The sequence below is a fragment of the Emydura macquarii genome, unplaced genomic scaffold (genome assembly GCF_026122565.2).
Source record: "Emydura macquarii macquarii isolate MOO-44397 ecotype Brisbane River unplaced genomic scaffold, CSIRO-AGI_Emac_v2 contig_2473, whole genome shotgun sequence".
Classification (NCBI taxonomy): Eukaryota; Metazoa; Chordata; order Testudines; family Chelidae; genus Emydura; species Emydura macquarii.
In genome coordinates, this window is record NW_027132610.1 from 19,332,054 (window position 1) to 19,350,028 (window position 17,975).

At 38.7% G+C, this 17,975-nt stretch overlaps 1 protein-coding gene across 6 annotated transcripts in view; it reads left to right on the forward strand.

Annotated features, from left to right (window-relative positions):
• The window catches only part of RCBTB1 (RCC1 and BTB domain containing protein 1), a 51,322-nt gene extending 33,347 nt beyond the window's left edge, over window positions 1-17,975 (forward strand). For 4 of the 6 annotated variants that reach the window (XM_067563092.1, XM_067563091.1, XM_067563090.1 and 1 more), the window contains 7 exons: window positions 369-476; window positions 2,078-2,220; window positions 7,078-7,268; window positions 9,216-9,342; window positions 10,188-10,339; window positions 11,387-11,517; window positions 16,973-17,975. In XM_067563092.1, coding sequence (XP_067419193.1) covers window positions 369-476; window positions 2,078-2,220; window positions 7,078-7,268; window positions 9,216-9,342; window positions 10,188-10,339; window positions 11,387-11,517; window positions 16,973-17,113 — 993 coding nt within the window. In that variant the 3' untranslated portion in view covers window positions 17,114-17,975. Of the gene's footprint in view, window positions 1-368; window positions 477-2,077; window positions 2,221-7,077; window positions 7,269-9,215; window positions 9,343-10,187; window positions 10,340-11,386; window positions 11,518-16,972 lie in introns of those variants that run through there. The other 2 variants (XR_010922615.1, XR_010922616.1) reach the window with 2 other exon arrangements.

Here is a 17,975-nt window from a genome sequence, read left to right on the forward strand (position 1 = left end):
TTCTGTTCTAATATTATAATTATCATATTCTGAAAAATATTAGACCAGCACAGTAAGACTTGCAGGATTTTATAGAATTGTATGTCTTCTTTGAAAGTAGATCAGTACACTAAAGGCAGGCATCTTTTAAAGAGCCAACTTTCTTTTAAAACATAGCAGAATCACATGGAGAATAGAGAATTGGAGAAATTACCAAATAAATATAATATGCCCGCATCTACAGTCCCCTTCTCCTTATTAGGTTTGTAAAGGTTTGATGTTATCTCAAGAGACTTTCTCTACAGACTTCTGTTGTCTCTGGTTACAACTCATATTTCTATATTCCTACAAACATAACATGTAGCTTAATCTTTGTTTTCTTAAATTAGGTGTATGGCTGGGGTTACAATGGTAATGGTCAGCTTGGTCTGGGAAACAATGGCAATCAACTCACACCTTGTAGAGTGGCTACATTACATGGTGTGTGTGTACTTCAGGTAAGTTCAAAGTAGAGGTAAATAGTGCATTAATATTATATATGTCTCCAAAAATTTCACCTAATCTGAGTCAAAAGCATGTTTCTAAATTCAGGATTTCAGTGTTTTAGTTGTTGGACTCCTATAAAAATCTATTAAAGCTGAAAGATTGTGGACAATGTGTGTAATGCTTGCTTTTGCATAGCCTGATGAATGTTTCAAAATGTTTCATAGCTGAATAATTTAAGTAAACTCTGTGTATAGTATGTCATGCAGATACTATCTCTGTATATTGTGGGGCATGGTGAAGTGGGGTATAGTGGGCAAATGTGTAAAGAATGATCAAAAACAAGGAAACTAAGAGATTCAAAAGGTAGGATTTGCTTGAATATGCTAACTAGGTGGTGGGCTAGGAGTGAGGCTAGCGAGAAGCGTCTTATGGTGAAAGCATAGGGGTAGGAGTCAGGAGATCTGGATTCTAGTCAGGACTGTCTCAGGCTTCTTGTATGACTTAAGTTGAGAACCACTGACTTAACCTATTTACCATTGTGGGCCACATATGCAGCTCTCTCTGCATTATGTGGGACACAGACTCTTTCTCTACCTGCATGGCCTGTATGGCCCTGAGGATGTCACAAGGGCAGCAGCTATGTGCTGATTGAGCCACAAGAGGGCTGTGGGTTGAGAACCACTGGGTTAAGTGGTTGTGTGTCCCACCCAATTCACTTCTCCATCTCTGTAATACATAAAAATTTCCCTTACAGGGCTGTTCAAGCCTCAACTCATTAGTTTGTAAAGCACTTGGAGATCTTGAGATGAAAAGTTCTATGTCAGGGGTTCTCACACTGGGGGTTGGGACCCCTCAAAGTGTCGTGACGTTATAATGGGGGGCCGGGAGGGGGTTGTGAGCTGTCAGCCCCCACACATGCCAGGGCTGTGGCTGTAAGTGATATACATGGCTGACAGCCGGAGCCCTTCAGAGCTGGGTGGCCGGAGAGCAGTGGCTGCTGCCAGGTGCTCTGAAGGCAGTGCCACCTCCAGCAGCAGTGCAGAAGTAAGGATGGCATGCCATGAGGGAGGTGTCCACTTTTGGGATATGGGGGGTGTCCACTTTTGGGGTGGTGGTCATCACAGCCTGAAATATTTTCAGAGCGGTCCTAGCAAAAAAAAGTTTGAGAACCCCTGTTCTATGTAGCTGTCAAGTGTGAAAGATTTGGCTGTTTCTGGAGGAATTACTGAAGTTTGTAACTTAGCCATCAGGGAGACTATAAAGGGATTCTACAAAGTAGTTCAAGGTTAAAAACCTAGGACAAATCGTTTAGCTGTTATGGACAAAGAATATTACTAGATTTTTTTAAAATTATACTTATTAAATGAAGAATTGCAGTAAACAGTGAAGAATAATGAGTGAAGACTAAATTACCAGGGTGGGGGTTTTCTAGCACTTACTGCTAATGTATTTTGTGTTAGCTTTTAAGTATCAGGAAATAGCAGTTTCTGGTGCTAAATGGAGAACGTTGGAGGTATTAACGTACTTCAGACAGATTAATGTAATTAATGTAGTAATTTGTCTTCCCCTATTTGTTTCTCTTTAGTAGTAATCCTTGTAAATTTACTTCTAGATTGCCTGTGGCTATGCGCACACACTAGCACTAACAGATGAGGGTTTGCTCTATTCCTGGGGAGCTAACACTTATGGGCAGCTGGGAACTGGCAATAAAAGTAACCAGCTAAGCCCAACACAGATCATGATGGAAAAGGAAAGGTAATGTTGCTGCAGCTAACATATTTTTAAATTTGGTTGTGTCTGCATGCATTATGAAGTCCGTTTGTATCTCTCGAAAGGTGTGTGTCTTGCTTTATGGATACTTGTTCCTACTGTTTGTTAGCCTTGTACTATACCATACTCTTATCCTACTTCTTTCTCTAAATTCTAAGCAGATGCTTTTGGTATCTGTAATGGCTCTTATGCTAACCTTTGAAAGTATGTATTTTATATACATATCTGGTGCAGAAATGTAATGGACAAGGAGGCCAGATGTTAATTTCAACAACGCATTCCACCTATGACCCTCTAATCCAGGGGTGGGGAACCTTTTTTGTGCCAAGGGCCTGATGAGTGTCCACTGCCGAATGCCCCCCCCCCCCCCCCCGAAAAGGAGCAAAAGGCGGCAGGGTTTCGGTGGCAGGCACTGCGCCCCCCGCCGCGCCGCCGCCGCCGAACCCCCCCCCCCCCCCCCCCCCCCCGCTGAATGGGTCCGCGGGCCAGACCAAATGATTTCGTGGGCCTTATACAGCCCACGGGCCGAACGTTCCCCACCCCTGCTCTAATCAAAGATTTTGGATTACATGTGCCAAGTTGTTCTACTATATCGATGCCTACATTAAAAAAAAAAAAATGCCTGGTACATAACAATTCACTAGGAACGACAGCTCTCTTAAGAGATTCGATAGTCAATAGCCAACAGTGTGTTCTGTAAGCTCCTTAAAAGTCAAAGTGCTTCAGAGTTATGTCAATTTTTAATAAGTGATTTTTGTCATTCTACTCAGTTCTGTTTGTGCAGTTATCTAATGGGCAAAACAGTAGTCATCTGGCTGCCTTTTCTTTTATACAGCTAAATCTTCCATTTGGGAAACCAAAGCCATTCATAAGATGTCTTTGCATCTTTTAAATTTGAGGTGACAAAGCTTCTCAGTACTGAGCCTGCTTAAAGTTTAACAAAACTAAAGTTGGTAGAAAATAGTGTGTTTGTGAAGGAATTCTTTAAGTGATAAAGAATCAGAAACAAATTGGATGATAAAGGAAGAGCAACACTGGTGGAAGGAAATATAAGAGGACAGAATACATGGGTTTTATTTTCTCTTTAATAGTGGTTCAAGTGAGGTGCATTGAGAACTTACATTCAGAACTGATCATGTCTTCAGGCATGGAATTTTTTTTAAGTCTTCATTTCAGAAATATGAAGCAGATGGATAATGCCTTGTTAAAGATAAAATGGAAAAAAATGTTCCAGAAAAAACTATTTGTGGTGCTAAATTCAAATGACTCTACCCTCCCCTATTGAACTTACTTGACTAGGCATTCTTGGAGTCAGTGTCTATCTGACAGTTTTATCTGGTGGGATACATTTTAATGCTTGCTGCTCCTGTTGTCTCTACTATCCAATTTGCCATCTACGCTAAATGCTACTCCAAAATATAGGCTGCTAGCAGTGCCGTGCTGTCCTGAGGAATAAGTATGGTGTATCATTGAATTTGGAGTGCACATTCAAGGTGAAGCACAATAGCTTAAAAGGAAGTTTGAGGTAACCTGGAGATGCAGCCTTGAAGGAAAGAGACCTGAATTTGAGTGCAGATGTCCACCAGGTAAAGGACCTCTATTTATCAAAGAAAGAAAAGGGTTATGTGCTGTTGATGTGCTTAGTGCTCCACAAGACACAGACCACCTTTGACCATAGGAGCTTTATTCTAGAACGTGGGCACAGATGAGGCAAGACAAACTGGAAAATTAGAGTAATGTCAGTATTGGTGAAGTCAAGTTGGGTAAATGTAGGTAATTCAGGCCACAGTGGAGTTATGCATGGATTTGAAATCAAGGAGGATTGTGTCCTCATAAGGAGAGGAAGAGTTACCAACAGAACTTTTTTTAATGATTTTAATGTTGAGAATCTCTTGTGTTGATGGCTGGGATCTGATGGGCAATCCTGGTAGAGATGAGATTATAGTAGTGGTATCATGGGAGATGACTTGAGAATAGTAATTCCTGAGTGAAAAGAGGCAGGATGCTGAATTGCTGGAGATACCAGCTAGGAATCCCATGGAATGTTCCAAAACCTTGGTGACTGACTGGTCTTAATACTAGTTTAAAGTAAAAACAATGATTGTGTAAAATATTCCTCCTGTTTTCTTTTTAAAGTAGGATTTACCAATGAAAGTATTAAAATTAGGGATGATTTACCACCTAATATTCTATGATGAAAGACAAACTTTGCACGATAATCAGATATTTGTGTTACTCCTAGATTGTCATATTGGGAAACTGGCTTTTGATATAAAGAAGAAAAACTGCCAGAAAACATGAGAAATTAAGCTTTATTGGAAGGTATATATTTGTTTCAGTCTGTGCTCCTCTGCCAGGGTGGATTGATTTAAATCAATGATTTAAATCACCAAGAGAGAATCATTGATTTAAATCAAGTTTCCCACTGATACTACTTCACATATTTCTTAAACAATGGTGCAAATCTGATCACTAAAACATGTTAATTTACAACTCAATACAGCATTTTACAACATCTAGGAGGGTATACTTTGTGTAATTTTTTAGATAACTTTAGGACATAGTATATAATACTCATTACCTGTGTCAAGCTGCAGAGGCAGCATCAGTACATTAGGAATGGTAAGAACTAAATCACACACACAAACACAATAGCAGTTATATTTTATTAAACTAAACCTTAAATATTACATAAATGTTTCACATTTGCAATTGCAGCAGTCTCCTGAGTTGCTGGCTGATGGCTGTCCTTAAACTATTTTTTTTAATTTTCTAATTTTATTAACTCTAACAGACAAGTCATCACAACACTAAACATATGCTGTCCTTAAAACTTCTACAACTAGCTCTCATCTTCCTACTGTCACTTTTATTCATAGATGGAAACAGAAATATGAGTTCTCATGCTTTTTCAACTCCCAGGCGATTTCTTAGCTTTGAGTGAACAATACCAAACGATGAAAATATTCTCTCTGTCTGCAGAAGAAGCTACTGCTGTGAAAAGTTGGCTTAGCAACTAAAGGAACTCTGTTTCAAGGTGCCTGGCTAATGATTTCCACCAGTTCAGGGGAGTGACTTTGTTCAAAACATCGTCAGTAAACGTGTACTTGATACGTTTTCCTTTTTTTACTCAGGGAAGGAATTTCTTCAAAATATTCCCAGATAGGGTCTCTTTTACACCCAGAAGCCATGACAGTTTTTCTGTGGCAAAAGTGGGAGTGGGGGGGGGGAATATAGGAAGCTGTGTGCGTACTGAATAATGTCTTCCCTTTTTCCTTCCAGTCCACTCCACTGTTCCTTTCTACTCTGCCTCCATCCTCTGTCTCTTTGTCCTTAAGACAGTGTCTTAACTAACTCCTCTGCCTTGCTTGGCCCAGCTCCACCACCACATAAACACAGAACAACAACAGTCCTATCCAGCCTGTATCTTTCTTTGCACATGTGACTTTAGTCTGCTGAGGAACAGAAAGTGAAAGTCCAGAACTTTTGAGAAGCAAGAGCTGGTAGTTAAGCTGGACAGACTAGAGCCATGAATTCATTTTTGAGACTGTAAGTGTAGGTTTAGCATGTTTGTGATGAGATTTAATTGTAACTGTTGTTTTTTAAACGAGAGAGAAATGTAGTGTTTTATCGATTTTAAAAAAAAAATCCAATTTAAATACAAAAAAGATGTTTTTGATTTTTATGGTTTTTTTAAAATCATTGTTTTTTATCCACCCTGTCCTCTGCTGACTAAGTGGAAAAAACCTGAAACCCTGTTATGCGTATTTTTAACATGGGAAAAACAAGACCTAGCTCTTACTTTTAAAATAACTCTAGAACTTCCCTGCAACTTTTCATTTCTTTGGCATTGTTCACCAGCTGAAGAGAGATTCTGGATACATCCTTGCAATTTTTTTTAATGGGAATGTGATTCTTCTTTGTTCATATGCAACCACTTCAGATAACAGGTTAGGGACTATTTGAGCAAAGGAAGAACAGAATAGACAAGTGTACAGCTGCAGATCTTGTAAACACTGTGCACATAGTATTTTTACTGTAAAATGATTGGGTTTTTTTAAATGTGGTTATTGAATTGTGTGAATATTTAAAATAGTCCTGTCGATTTATTTGCCAAACAGACTTGAAACACTGGGGAGGTACTAAAAACAAAATGTGATGCCATAAATATAGGCATATATTATGTATGGCAGGCTGTGTCTCTGTCTAAATACAAGAGCACATCTAAAGAGGAACTGGGAGATTCCTTAATGAAGGATTTTAAATACTTGCTTAAAAAAGGTATTTTCACTGCACTGGTACTAATTTAAAATGAAAGTACTATCTCATAAAAGTACTGTTTGAAGACAGAAGGTTGGGAACATGCACCATTAATTTGGGAATAGCTTTCCAGGCTACTTCCCAAATCTTGTTTTGTTACAAAATATAGGTGTTGTAATTTCTTCATACACATACACAAAACTGAGGATAAGTATTGCAATATCTGGTGATGTCTATTTGTTTTAGAAATCTCTGCCTGTTAAGGGCCTATGGTGGGTGAAGCATGAAGAATGTCTGATGAAAGACTTTTGTGAATGTCATTTTCTGTAAATGTCACTGTAATCTGATATTGCATTTTCTTATGTCTTTGTAATTTAATACTGAATCTGCTTATGTGAAGGTTGTTCTCTTCAGTTTGAATTGATAACTAGTCAAAAGAAAACACAGGACTCCAGATAGAGGGGAAAATAGAAAATATGCTAACACAATTAGGTGGTCTTTAATTTTATACTTCTGTGATTTTAAAATATAAATATATGTGGTAGACAAACTGTACGTTTTCTTTTGATTTTCTATGCACAGGGTTGTAGAGATTGCAGCCTGCCACTCTTCACATACTTCTGCTGCCAAGACCCAGGGTGGCCAGGTGTACATGTGGGGCCAGTGCCGTGGCCAGTCTGTAATTCTTCCTCACCTCTCTCACTTCACCTGCACGGATGATGTGTTTGCTTGCTTTTCTACGCCTGCTGTGATGTGGCGCCTTCTCTCAGTAGGTGAGAGCAAGCTGGGACGTGTTATGCAGTGCTAAAGCCAAAATATCTGATGCTTGTCTGGAACAGATTTCTCATTTAATTATAAATATTTGCACTTTCTGAAAATGTGCTTTCATATAGAATCCATATATTATATGGGGCGGTAGTACCACTATAGTGAAGGGTGAAACTAGCTTACTGTTAGGCAATCAGTATTTAAGTGCTCTAAAATCCATTTCATGTACACTACTGGACTGCTAGAAATCCTCCATGGGAAAAATAAAATAGACCACTGTGATTCTCTGTTTGCATGACTCACAACTCATCATAGAAACAAAGGATCTGTGATTGTTTTGGGTGCAGATGCACTTCTCATACCATACCATGAGCAGTGGCAATCTGCTGCCAGTAATCTGTGCCAGCCAGTATAGCTGTTACTAATGCAGTGAAGGGTATTTGGAGTGCACTCAGATGAATAAGATAATACTATTGTGAGAGACAGCACACCACATAAAATGACCCATTTAATCATTCTTCAATCTTCTTGTTATAGGGCAGCCTTGACTGAAACTTTCTTGCAATATGTCCCTGGGGGTTCTTGCCAGTTCTCGGGGGCGAGTGGCCAGAATTAAGGTTACTAAGCTCATAGTTAGGTTTTCTATAATGCCACAAGTCTCTGAAAGCTTGTGCTACCACTGACTGTTGCACATTTTTATAGGTAAATAGGGGACTTTTAATCCAATGGTGGCAGAACCTCAATAGATGTGCGTAGGGGAGGTGGGCAGGAGGCCCCACCCCTTGGCCAGGCCAGAATGGAAGCCAGAGCCGGGCAATGATAAGAACAGCCCAGAGAACCTGGGTCGCTATGGGGAGCCCTAGACCTTCTGCCTGCTCTGAGCAGGGGGCTGGGGGGCCTGAGAGTAGCCCCTGGCCTGTGTCCCATCCCCCTTCTCCCCCTGGGCATACAGCCCAGGGAAGGTGGAGGGTCCGGGGCTCCCCATAGTGGCTTGAGCTCTTCAGGCAGCTCTTAGCACAGCCCAGCTCTGGCTTCCAGCCTGGCCAGGGGTGGAACCTTGAGGGGAAGAGAAGGAGCAGGGGTGGGGGCCTCATGGCAAGAAGGAGCTAAGGGCTGCCCCAGCCCCCCACCGGGAAGAGGATGGTGCTGTGGGCAGGGGCTGCGCTTTGTAGTGGGGGAGCTGATCATCTTATCAGCTCCCCTGCTGCACAGCACAGCCCCTGCCAGTTGCTCCATGCTTGTCTAAGACTTGCAGTTTTGGGGGGCAGCATGGGCCCCTGCCCCTCAAACTATGCCCATATTAAAAAATGTGGGGCCATGGCCCCCCGCTTCCAGTGCCCCTGCTTCAATCCCCAGAGCTATCAATCAAGCAACTTTCACGAATGCTAACATTACTTTTTAGAACAACCCCAAAAAACTTAATCTAACTTTTTTTTTTTAATCATTTTTTTAGAGAGCAATGTCAGCATGGGAACCACAAGTTCATAATACATTAGAGAGGACACTTTTTTTTTTCCATAGCTGGGTCTGATGTACTGCACTTCCTAGCAGGAAGGTTAATCTACTTTTTCCATATCTGCATAGGATCCATCCAAATGCAGAGGAAACTCAGTTTGGGAGATTATTCAAGTGGGCAGCTTTTAAGTTTTCCAAAATTACTGGGAGAGGTGTTATATCCTTGGTAGCAGTTGAGAGACTGTTGTACAACCTCACTTTTTGTGACACACTTATTGGGTGTTGTGCTCTCATAATTGGCTCAAAAATGAGTGCTGACAACATGGAATCCCAGCCAGGATTACCAACATAGATCTACCAAATATTTACTTCCTAATCATGTAGTTATCCAATAACCATCTTTTTTTATTGACTAACCAGTTTATTAAGCCACTCTTCAAATTTATGTATTAAGCAGAATGTATTTTGTTTTCAAAACCTTTCTTGGTTTTTTTCAGAGCATGAAGATGCCTTAACAGTAGCTGAGTCTCTGAAGAAAGAGTTTGACAGTCCAGAAACCTCAGACCTGAAATTCCACATAGATGGAAAATACATCCATGTTCATAAAGCTGTTCTAAAAATCAGGTAGTGTTCATATTTCATGGCTTCTTGGTCAGCAGTCCAGCTACTGCATGTAGAGCAATCTGTTAACTTGGCCTCCTCTAAGAGAGTTCCATCTGCAGTGCTTTCAAAAGCTAAGGCATACTTAGTCTTTTTAGGACTGTTCACTGTTATTTAAATTGTTTAAGCTTGTATTTTGGACTGCTTGGAAGGATGAGGCTGACAAAGTTAACACAATAAGATATTTAGCAATAAGAGGATTTGTCTCATTCAGTGCATTGATGTCTTTATTTTTCATGGGCCACTGGAAATTTCTCAGGTAGTATTACCATATAGTTAACTAGATCTTTTAAAAACAAAGATAAGTGACTACATATTAATTGCATTGACTGAGTACACATGAATGAGACATTATTTTTACATTTTATTTCTCTAAGTGTAACTTACAAGAACAATATTGTTAAATACTAAATTTTGAGATGGAACTGAACCAAAATACCAGTTCTTAACATCTTCTGTGTCTAGATCAGAGTCTAGCTCAAGGGCCTATTTCTTTATTTAAAAAATTACTGAAGCCCTTTATTAAATTCCATGTGTACAAAACTTAATTCTTTATTTCAAATTCTCATCTGTTGTAGCATTTGCAAAATAACTGCTTTATTTTCTTGATGCACAAATATTACTCACATTTGATGTACAGCAGTATTGAGAGCATGCCCTTCTAGTATTTACAATAAACTAAGATCTCTAAATACAAATGTCATTAGAGAAAATGAAGGGACGCGTCATTTCAGATGGTCTCTAATATATTGTTCATATATCGCATCATCATGGTATGCTAGATACATCTTTTTGCTTTCCTGTTCTAGATGTGAACACTTCAGAACCATGTTCCAGTCATATTGGAACGAGGACATGAAGGAGGTGATAGAAATAGATCAGTTTTCTTACCCAGTGTATCGTGCCTTTCTTGAGTACCTATATACAGACAACGTTGATCTGCCACCTGAAGATGCTATAGGTAGCACAGCGTTTTTTGGCCGAATTACATGATAAATCCAGTGTCTTGATAAACCAACAAAAAATGGGGAATAAATGGTGCATGTACAGTCCTAAAACCATATGATCAAGACACTATATGATCAGTTTCATTGGTGATTACTTTAGTTGTGCTTTAAAAGTAAACTCTATTAATTTGCTACAGAAATAGTGCTGTGTGACTGACTAAATTGCTGGAGAGTAAGAGTTAGAGGAGGTGTTAAATCCCTCTTCTGAAGTAAGCATTCACACCTTTTTGCTAAACTGAATCAATTTATTCTTTAAATGACCAAGAAAAAACTCAATCCATATAATGGGGGAATTTTTACACAGCACAGTGGACATGCTCTGAGTTAAACTAAACTCTAGCTTTTATAGTAACAGTTTTGCACTTGATACTTTCCCTTTCTGTAACCAGGGTCCCTATCTTGCAAGTACTTACATACGTACTTATATTTTATGCACATATGTAGTCCCACTGATGTCAATGGAACCACTCGTGCTTTGGGATAAGCTCCTGTGTAAGTGTTAGCAAGCTGGGACTTAAAGTAGTGGAAAAGACTTCTATTTCTTCTTGTATGTCGGTAAAGATGATTTTCTGAATAATACCCAATTTAATTTGTATATGGTGTTGTGTGTATGGGTATGTCTACACTGCTGCTGGGATTGTGCTTCCCAGCCTGGGTAGATAAAGACATGCACTAGCTCCACTCAAGCTTGTACTCTAAGAAAAGCAGTTTGGATGTTGTGACCCCAGCTGATGGATGGGCTAGCCACTTAGGTTTGGATTTGCTCAACCCCTTGTTCCATATATGAGTGATTTGGACTGAGTCAACATCCACACTGCTATTTTTAGTGTGCTGGCTGAAGTGGAGCTAGCACATGTCTATTCCGTCTGGTAGGCGTGGTCTCAGCTGCAGTGCAGACATACCCGTACTTCACATAGAATAAAGACACTGTTTGGAGCTTGCATTGATACTGTAAAAGCAGAGATTAGAAGTGGCTAATATAATGGAATTTTAATTTTCAGGACTTTTGGATTTGGCTACATCTTACTGTGAAAACAGATTGAAAAAACTGTGCCAACACATTATCAAGAGAGGAATTACTGTGGAAAATGCATTTTCATTGCTCTCTGCTGCTGTCAGATATGATGCAGAGGTAAACTTCTAAAGATTAAACTCACTAAAAAGACTACCTCTTTTTGACCAGAACCATGGAGCATAGCACACAGCTTTCTTTTATCTGTAAAAATACCTCTCCATTTTGATTGAGGGGAAAATTGCTCATTGCATTGAGAATTTGAGCAATAGGATTCTGGTGCTGTTCCTTGGACTTCGTAGTAAGTCTGTTCAGAGTGAAAGCCATATCTTTGTATTAAACTTCTAGTAGGAAAAATTAACCAGCATGTTATATATATGCAAGGATTATTATAATCAAGCCACAGGCTGAGGCACAATATAAATAACTTTCATGTTGTCTAGTTCATGGTAGCCATTTTATGCTGTTTTGCCTAACTTCATAATGCATTGCTCCATGTTATCTGGAATAAATCCTGTGCTGAAAACTTTCTTGAGGCTGAAATATTACCTTGCAAATAAAAGACAGGTTTTAAAAAGAAAGCAAAAAAATATATGGAGATTCTAAAAGTCCTCCTGATTGGTTTTATAAACTAATCTTTGTTTAATACGTTTAAATATTTACACAGCTTTTTTAAATCCTCTTCATGTGTTTGGGAGTTTTCTTGTAATATTTCTGATGGCAGGGTATTGACAGCTGCTTCTGTGAACTTTATTAACAAAGTTATTTAGAAGTAGGTCCATCTGGTGCCTATTGTGTCACCTATTTACTCCACTCTTGATTTACACTTTTGGTATAGACATCAGATGTTGGTTTCATGGAAACTTCCATTATCTTGTACTCAGGATAGATTGGTGATTTAAATTGCTTTGATTTAAACCAATTTAAATCAGCAAGAAATGAACTTTGATTAAATTATTTATTTTTTGTAATTGTGTTTTGCATTTGTATTTTTTTTACTTAAGTCTCACTAATTGGTGACTATTAAATGTTGATTTGCAACTAAATATAGCCTTTATGCTAAATGTGGTAGAACTTTCTGCTAACCATGAGGGTACATGATATATATCCATATTTATTTGAGAACTTATGTAGCTTAAAATATCTTCATTCAGTCTTAATGTTTGCATTTTTATTTTAAGTTAGAAAAATGGTGCATGGTGCTTTACCTTTTTAGTAGATTTTTTTTTTTTTTATTCACCAGGTTAATTTTTTTATTCATGATTTGTGTCAAGCTGTATTTGGTTGGGAATGCATTTAAAAATGCACAAAAACTGTAATTTAAAATCCTTTTTCATTATTTAAATGAAAGACAAGATTTGTATCAATATATGTTTTGCATTTAAAACATTGATTTATTCAACAAAGGAAGAATTATCTGTAGTTAGTGAAATTAACTGTTCTTCTGGTGATAATCTCTGTCAAAATTTTAGAACTAGTAGAACTCCTCTCAACCTGATTTTTATTCTTCTGGCATATGGCTTCCCAACCTGGGGTGCGGGACCGCCTTGGGGGTCCATGAGTCTTCAGTAATATTGAGGTCATTTGGCCCACCAAGCCTCACGCTGGCCGGGTGCAGCGGCCTCAAGCCCTGCACAGGCTGGAACAGAGGAGCAGCCGCGCCTCCCCCCCCCCAGCTCCAAGCCAGCTGGGTGCCTGGCCAGAGCAGAGGAGCAGCCCCCACCCCTCCAGCCCCACACCAGCCAGAGCGGCCCTGCCTCTTCCTGTACCTCATGGACTGAGGGTAATGGAAGCAGTGGGGGTTGGCTGGGGCTGTTTCAGGCCCCCATCAGGAGCCCCACAGACGCAGGGCTGCTCTGCTCTGGCCATCTTCTCCTCCTCTCTGCCCGGCACAGAGCCCCATGGGGGCTGCTCCCACACTTCCCTCTTAGATTAGGGGAAGTGCTCCTGGTGGGGACGCACTCCACCGACCCAAGAAGGGTAGTGTGGTCGTCAGCCACTGCAGTAATTATTTTGTCGACTTAGTTTTTGAGTGTAAACAAGGTCTTAGTGGTATTATTATCATCATTATATATGTTTATAGGGATTAATGTGTTTATGGCCAGGAGGGGTGGCATGTGTTTTAACTAGTGGGGCTTTCACTCAAAAAGGTTGGGAAGCACGCAACATCTAATTCAGTAAGTGATGTAACCACTCTCATGGCAGTTCTTATTCATAGACTGGGAGAGGAAAATAATCTTTCCTGTTTTTCCAACTCCCAACCAGTGTCTCAGTTTTGAAATAACTAGGCACTGAACTGAACTAGTTGAACAAACTAAAATGAAGAAAAATTCCCTCTGCACCTGTAATTCTCTTCTGCTGTGAAAGCTGGTTTAGCACTTCAACAAACCACCAGCTCACTAGTTTGGCTTTCCTTAAAACTTTGGCAGCAAACATGTACTGCTTTAATATTTTTATTTAATTTAAAATAGTTTTAAAGAAACGTATTAAGTTTAGGCTTTAATATAAGTTGTCATAACTATATTTCATTTTTAATTTTAAATACTTATTTTTTTAACGAAAAGTGTATCTGATTTAAATAAATAGTTTTCTTGACTTTTTAAACTTTATTTGTATCGTCCCTGAACTTATACTACATAAAAGGAAATTCAGTTTATAGTTTCTTTTAAATATGTGGGAACCAGAGACTACAATTCTGTGAAATAGAAAGACAACCCTATCTGGGTATTCAGATATCAAACATTGCACACATCTAGAATGACATAACTAATCTAAATTCTTTACTTACTGAACTGATAATGGAAATAAGTTTGTTTAATTATATTTAACATACAACAAAAATCCGTTTATAATCAAAGTACAATACATTTCCAATTCCAAGTGTAAAATATGTTCCTACGACAATGGAATCAAATGGCAGGAAGTAAAGTTCATCATGGAGCCAGCTAACTGAACTGTGAAATCAGACAAGTGGTTATGAAGGGGAGATGGAATTGAAATTTTTCCCATTATGAAGTAATATTGAACTATTTCACTGTTTAATCAGGTCAACTGGCAGACTACTGTCCTAAGGTCTGCAGGTCCTGAAGGTATTTAAGACTCTTGATTTCCTTTGGCATTTGTTTACTCAGTCTGGCTTTTGTTACCAAATGTGCAACTCTCTTGCCGCTTGAAACCTTTCATAAGAGTGAACAGTCCATAGAAAAGTAATGTGTTGCTTTATAGATCACATATCATTAGTTTTCTCTTGTGGTTTGTAGCAACCAACGTGCACATCTATATCCTTATGAAGTTATGCTTGCCTCAAAGCTTAACTGCAATTCTTTTAACAGATGAAGTTATCTCAAACCTTTTGCCACTTGCCAAGTCTTTTGTTTGGAGATAATAGACACAATACAGAGCCTTTTATTTTAAACAGAAGGTTATCTATTTTAATTTCACAAAGGCGGGTATGACATCTATGAATGTGGATTGGGAGGTGGAGGTGAAATAGTCCCGCAGAATGTGTTTCCTGTGTGCCTTCATGTCTCTCTCTTTTAAAGAGTGGAGAAAGAACACCTACTCTGTTGCAGGATGCACACTGAGGTTTGTGAACATAGTCTGCCTTGTTGATTATGACCGGTGTAAAAGATGGAAGGAACTGCACTGTGGTTCTGAGCTTTTCTTGGGCATCTACAACATTCAGAAGACAGATTTTAAATGTTTCTAGAATGTAGACTTACACGTGCAGTAAGCTAAATGGAAATTTCAGATGACTTTAGTAATGTATTTAATTAATGGGATGTCCTTTCTCTAGAAAACATCAGTTAAAACTGCATCATCTATTTAAAACACTTCCATATCATGGAATTTTATACTTCTCAGTAGCGAGATATAACGTGTTTCTTGGGGATTAATGATTGTCTGAATTGTAATGGCCAGAGTTATGTTCTAGGTCCAGTTTCACTCTGCATCTAACTGATCACTGGAAGTATCTTGTGCCTCAATAATTTATCACTCTATTTATATACTGAAGTTTTACTTTAAATGATCCAGTGTGCAAATATGACTTACCTAATTTTTCTGCAGAATGCTAAATTCCTTCCTATAACGACAATACTACTTGTTTTTTTTGTTACTCTGACTTGGAATATGGGAATCTTATTAATAAAATACTGTAATGCAGTAAATGTGTATGTGATGTAGTTTTATTTAAAATCTGTTTAATCCATTTATTACAAAAATTCACAGCAATGTTTGGCCTTAATAAGCCTGTTACTTAGAACAGCCACAACACAACACAAGCCAAGACATTGCATGCAGCTCCAGAAATTCTGATCTTAAACCTGTGCATTTTCTATATTGCTGTGTCAAGAAAGGTTGACTTGGTGTCAATGAGCCAACTTTCCATCCTGGCCGAAAGTCCAAAAAATGCAAATATGGCTTTAGTTAATCACACTTGCATACCATTGCTGGCTTGACTGTATTATATATTCAGTAGGTTGGTTACTGAAGTAAGATTAGACTAGATGAAGTCTGTCACATTAATGTTGTACTCCTTGGGGAGGTGGGATGGAGGCTGAGATACTTAAAGGATGCAGCAGTCCTTACTATAACAGATTATCAAACCTAGCATTGTAGCATGAAAGATACTGTTCCTCTAAATGGAACATTTGGCTACTTTAATCATTTGGCAACATCTGGGGTATGGCTGACTTTGCTGTTGACTGCAGAATTAGTAACTGTAATATTAATGCCATGTGGGTGCAGTGTGAGCATTGTTTCAGGCACTTTTTGATCTTTAGATGAAAGGCACTAGATAAATAGTTAGGCTGACTACAGGACTTGAACTGCCTTGTGTCCCATTACATTCCTGCCAAATAGAGCAATTTCAGTACTGATTTATTCCTGGTGGATGTAAAGGTATCCTGGGTGAACTTTATAGACTTCTTTAAAGATATCTCCATCTTGATATACTATGCTGTAACTAATTAGCTTTTTCTTGGGTTTAACTAAACATCAGTCCATTAGTTAAACCAGTGCAACTTTGTTTGTAGACCAGGCTTTAATGTGGAATTGGAAGAACTGAATTTTCTCAATCCACAGTCTTGAGTATCATTTTTCAAAAATGGCTTTTACTCCTCTTTCTATTAGTTGTCAGTGAAATGTAGCCTTAATTTCCATCCTGGATGCTTCCTCTGACATAGCTAAAACCAATCCAGTCTACAAACACTCTTGACCAGGTCAGGGGAACTTTTGAGGTGAGATGAGGCAGTTCAGTATGTCTTAAGTAAAATATGCTAGTTTGAATAGTACATGGGTTCTCAAATTGAGGATTGTGAACATGTTTGAAAGGGTCATGAGCGCCTTCTTTTCCTTATGGCTACTTCGGAGGAACTATTTTCTGTTGCAGTATGGGGCACAGTATGTAAAAGGTTGAGAACAGCTGGGATAACGTATTTATGTAGCTCTGTAATCTGTTTTTAATTCCACTGTAATTACAAAAGAAATGTAAAAGCATTTGAGCCTGGTTCTAAATAGTCTCATCGTGTAACCAAAGCTAATAAAAAGGCTTTTTGTTTTATTTTGTGTCTAGGATTTAGAAGAATTCTGCTTTAAGTTTTGTGTCAATCATTTGACGGAAGTAACACAGACTGCAGCGTTTTGGCAAATGGATGGCCCCCTGCTAAAGGAATTCATTGCTAAAGCCAGTAAATGTGGAGCCTTTAAGAACTGAAACACATGGCTGTATCAGTAATAGTTGGTGTGCTGTATTCATGCGTCACAGGCTTGTGTAACCCTGCAGGTAAAGAAAAGCAAAACAAACCTAACTGATTACATTACACTGGGGGGTATAAAATGCTATACAGGAACTGCAGCAAATGTTCTGTGTGCTGTATCCATGGTTTAAAAAAGTGAACTGTTGCTGCAAGAGATGCAAGTCAGAAGGTTAACATTCATCCACATTTGGAGAGCTGGAAATCTTCCTATTGCTGTTTTTGAGTTCACTGTACTTCTGAGGTGTGGAAAAATTGAAGCAGGAGGACGGTTTTGAGAGCTAATGATGAAAGGATTAATCATTTGATGCCAGGAATTGGGATTTCCTAACTTGGTCTGTAGGAACCTCCAGGGAGTTACAGCATAGGCTGAAATGAGCCATGGAAACATTTCATGTAAATGTTAGCTCTGCAGAGTTACCCAGAAGGAACAAGCAGGACTGATTTCTTTGTATTGTGGTTGCATGATTATGAATTTGTAACAATTTTGCTATGTATAAATAACCAAATGTATTCAAGGCTTAGAGGAAACTATGCAGAAAAGATAATGTAGCTACAAAATATGCTCATAGATAATTTACCAATCATGTTGGAAGTAAAGCTCTCCTTTGGGGATATCTTAGCATGCAAATAGCAACACAGATCCTAACTGTTCACACATTATTTATAATAGTCATTGAAAGACACTTTGCCCTCTTTGCGGGGCCAAATCAAGTTAATTAGGCTATTTTAAATAAAAGGGGAGAGGAAAGTGTTTTGCATTGAAGTATTGTATTAAAAACTTTAAAATTACCTGTAATAAAATTACCTTTTTTCAAGTTG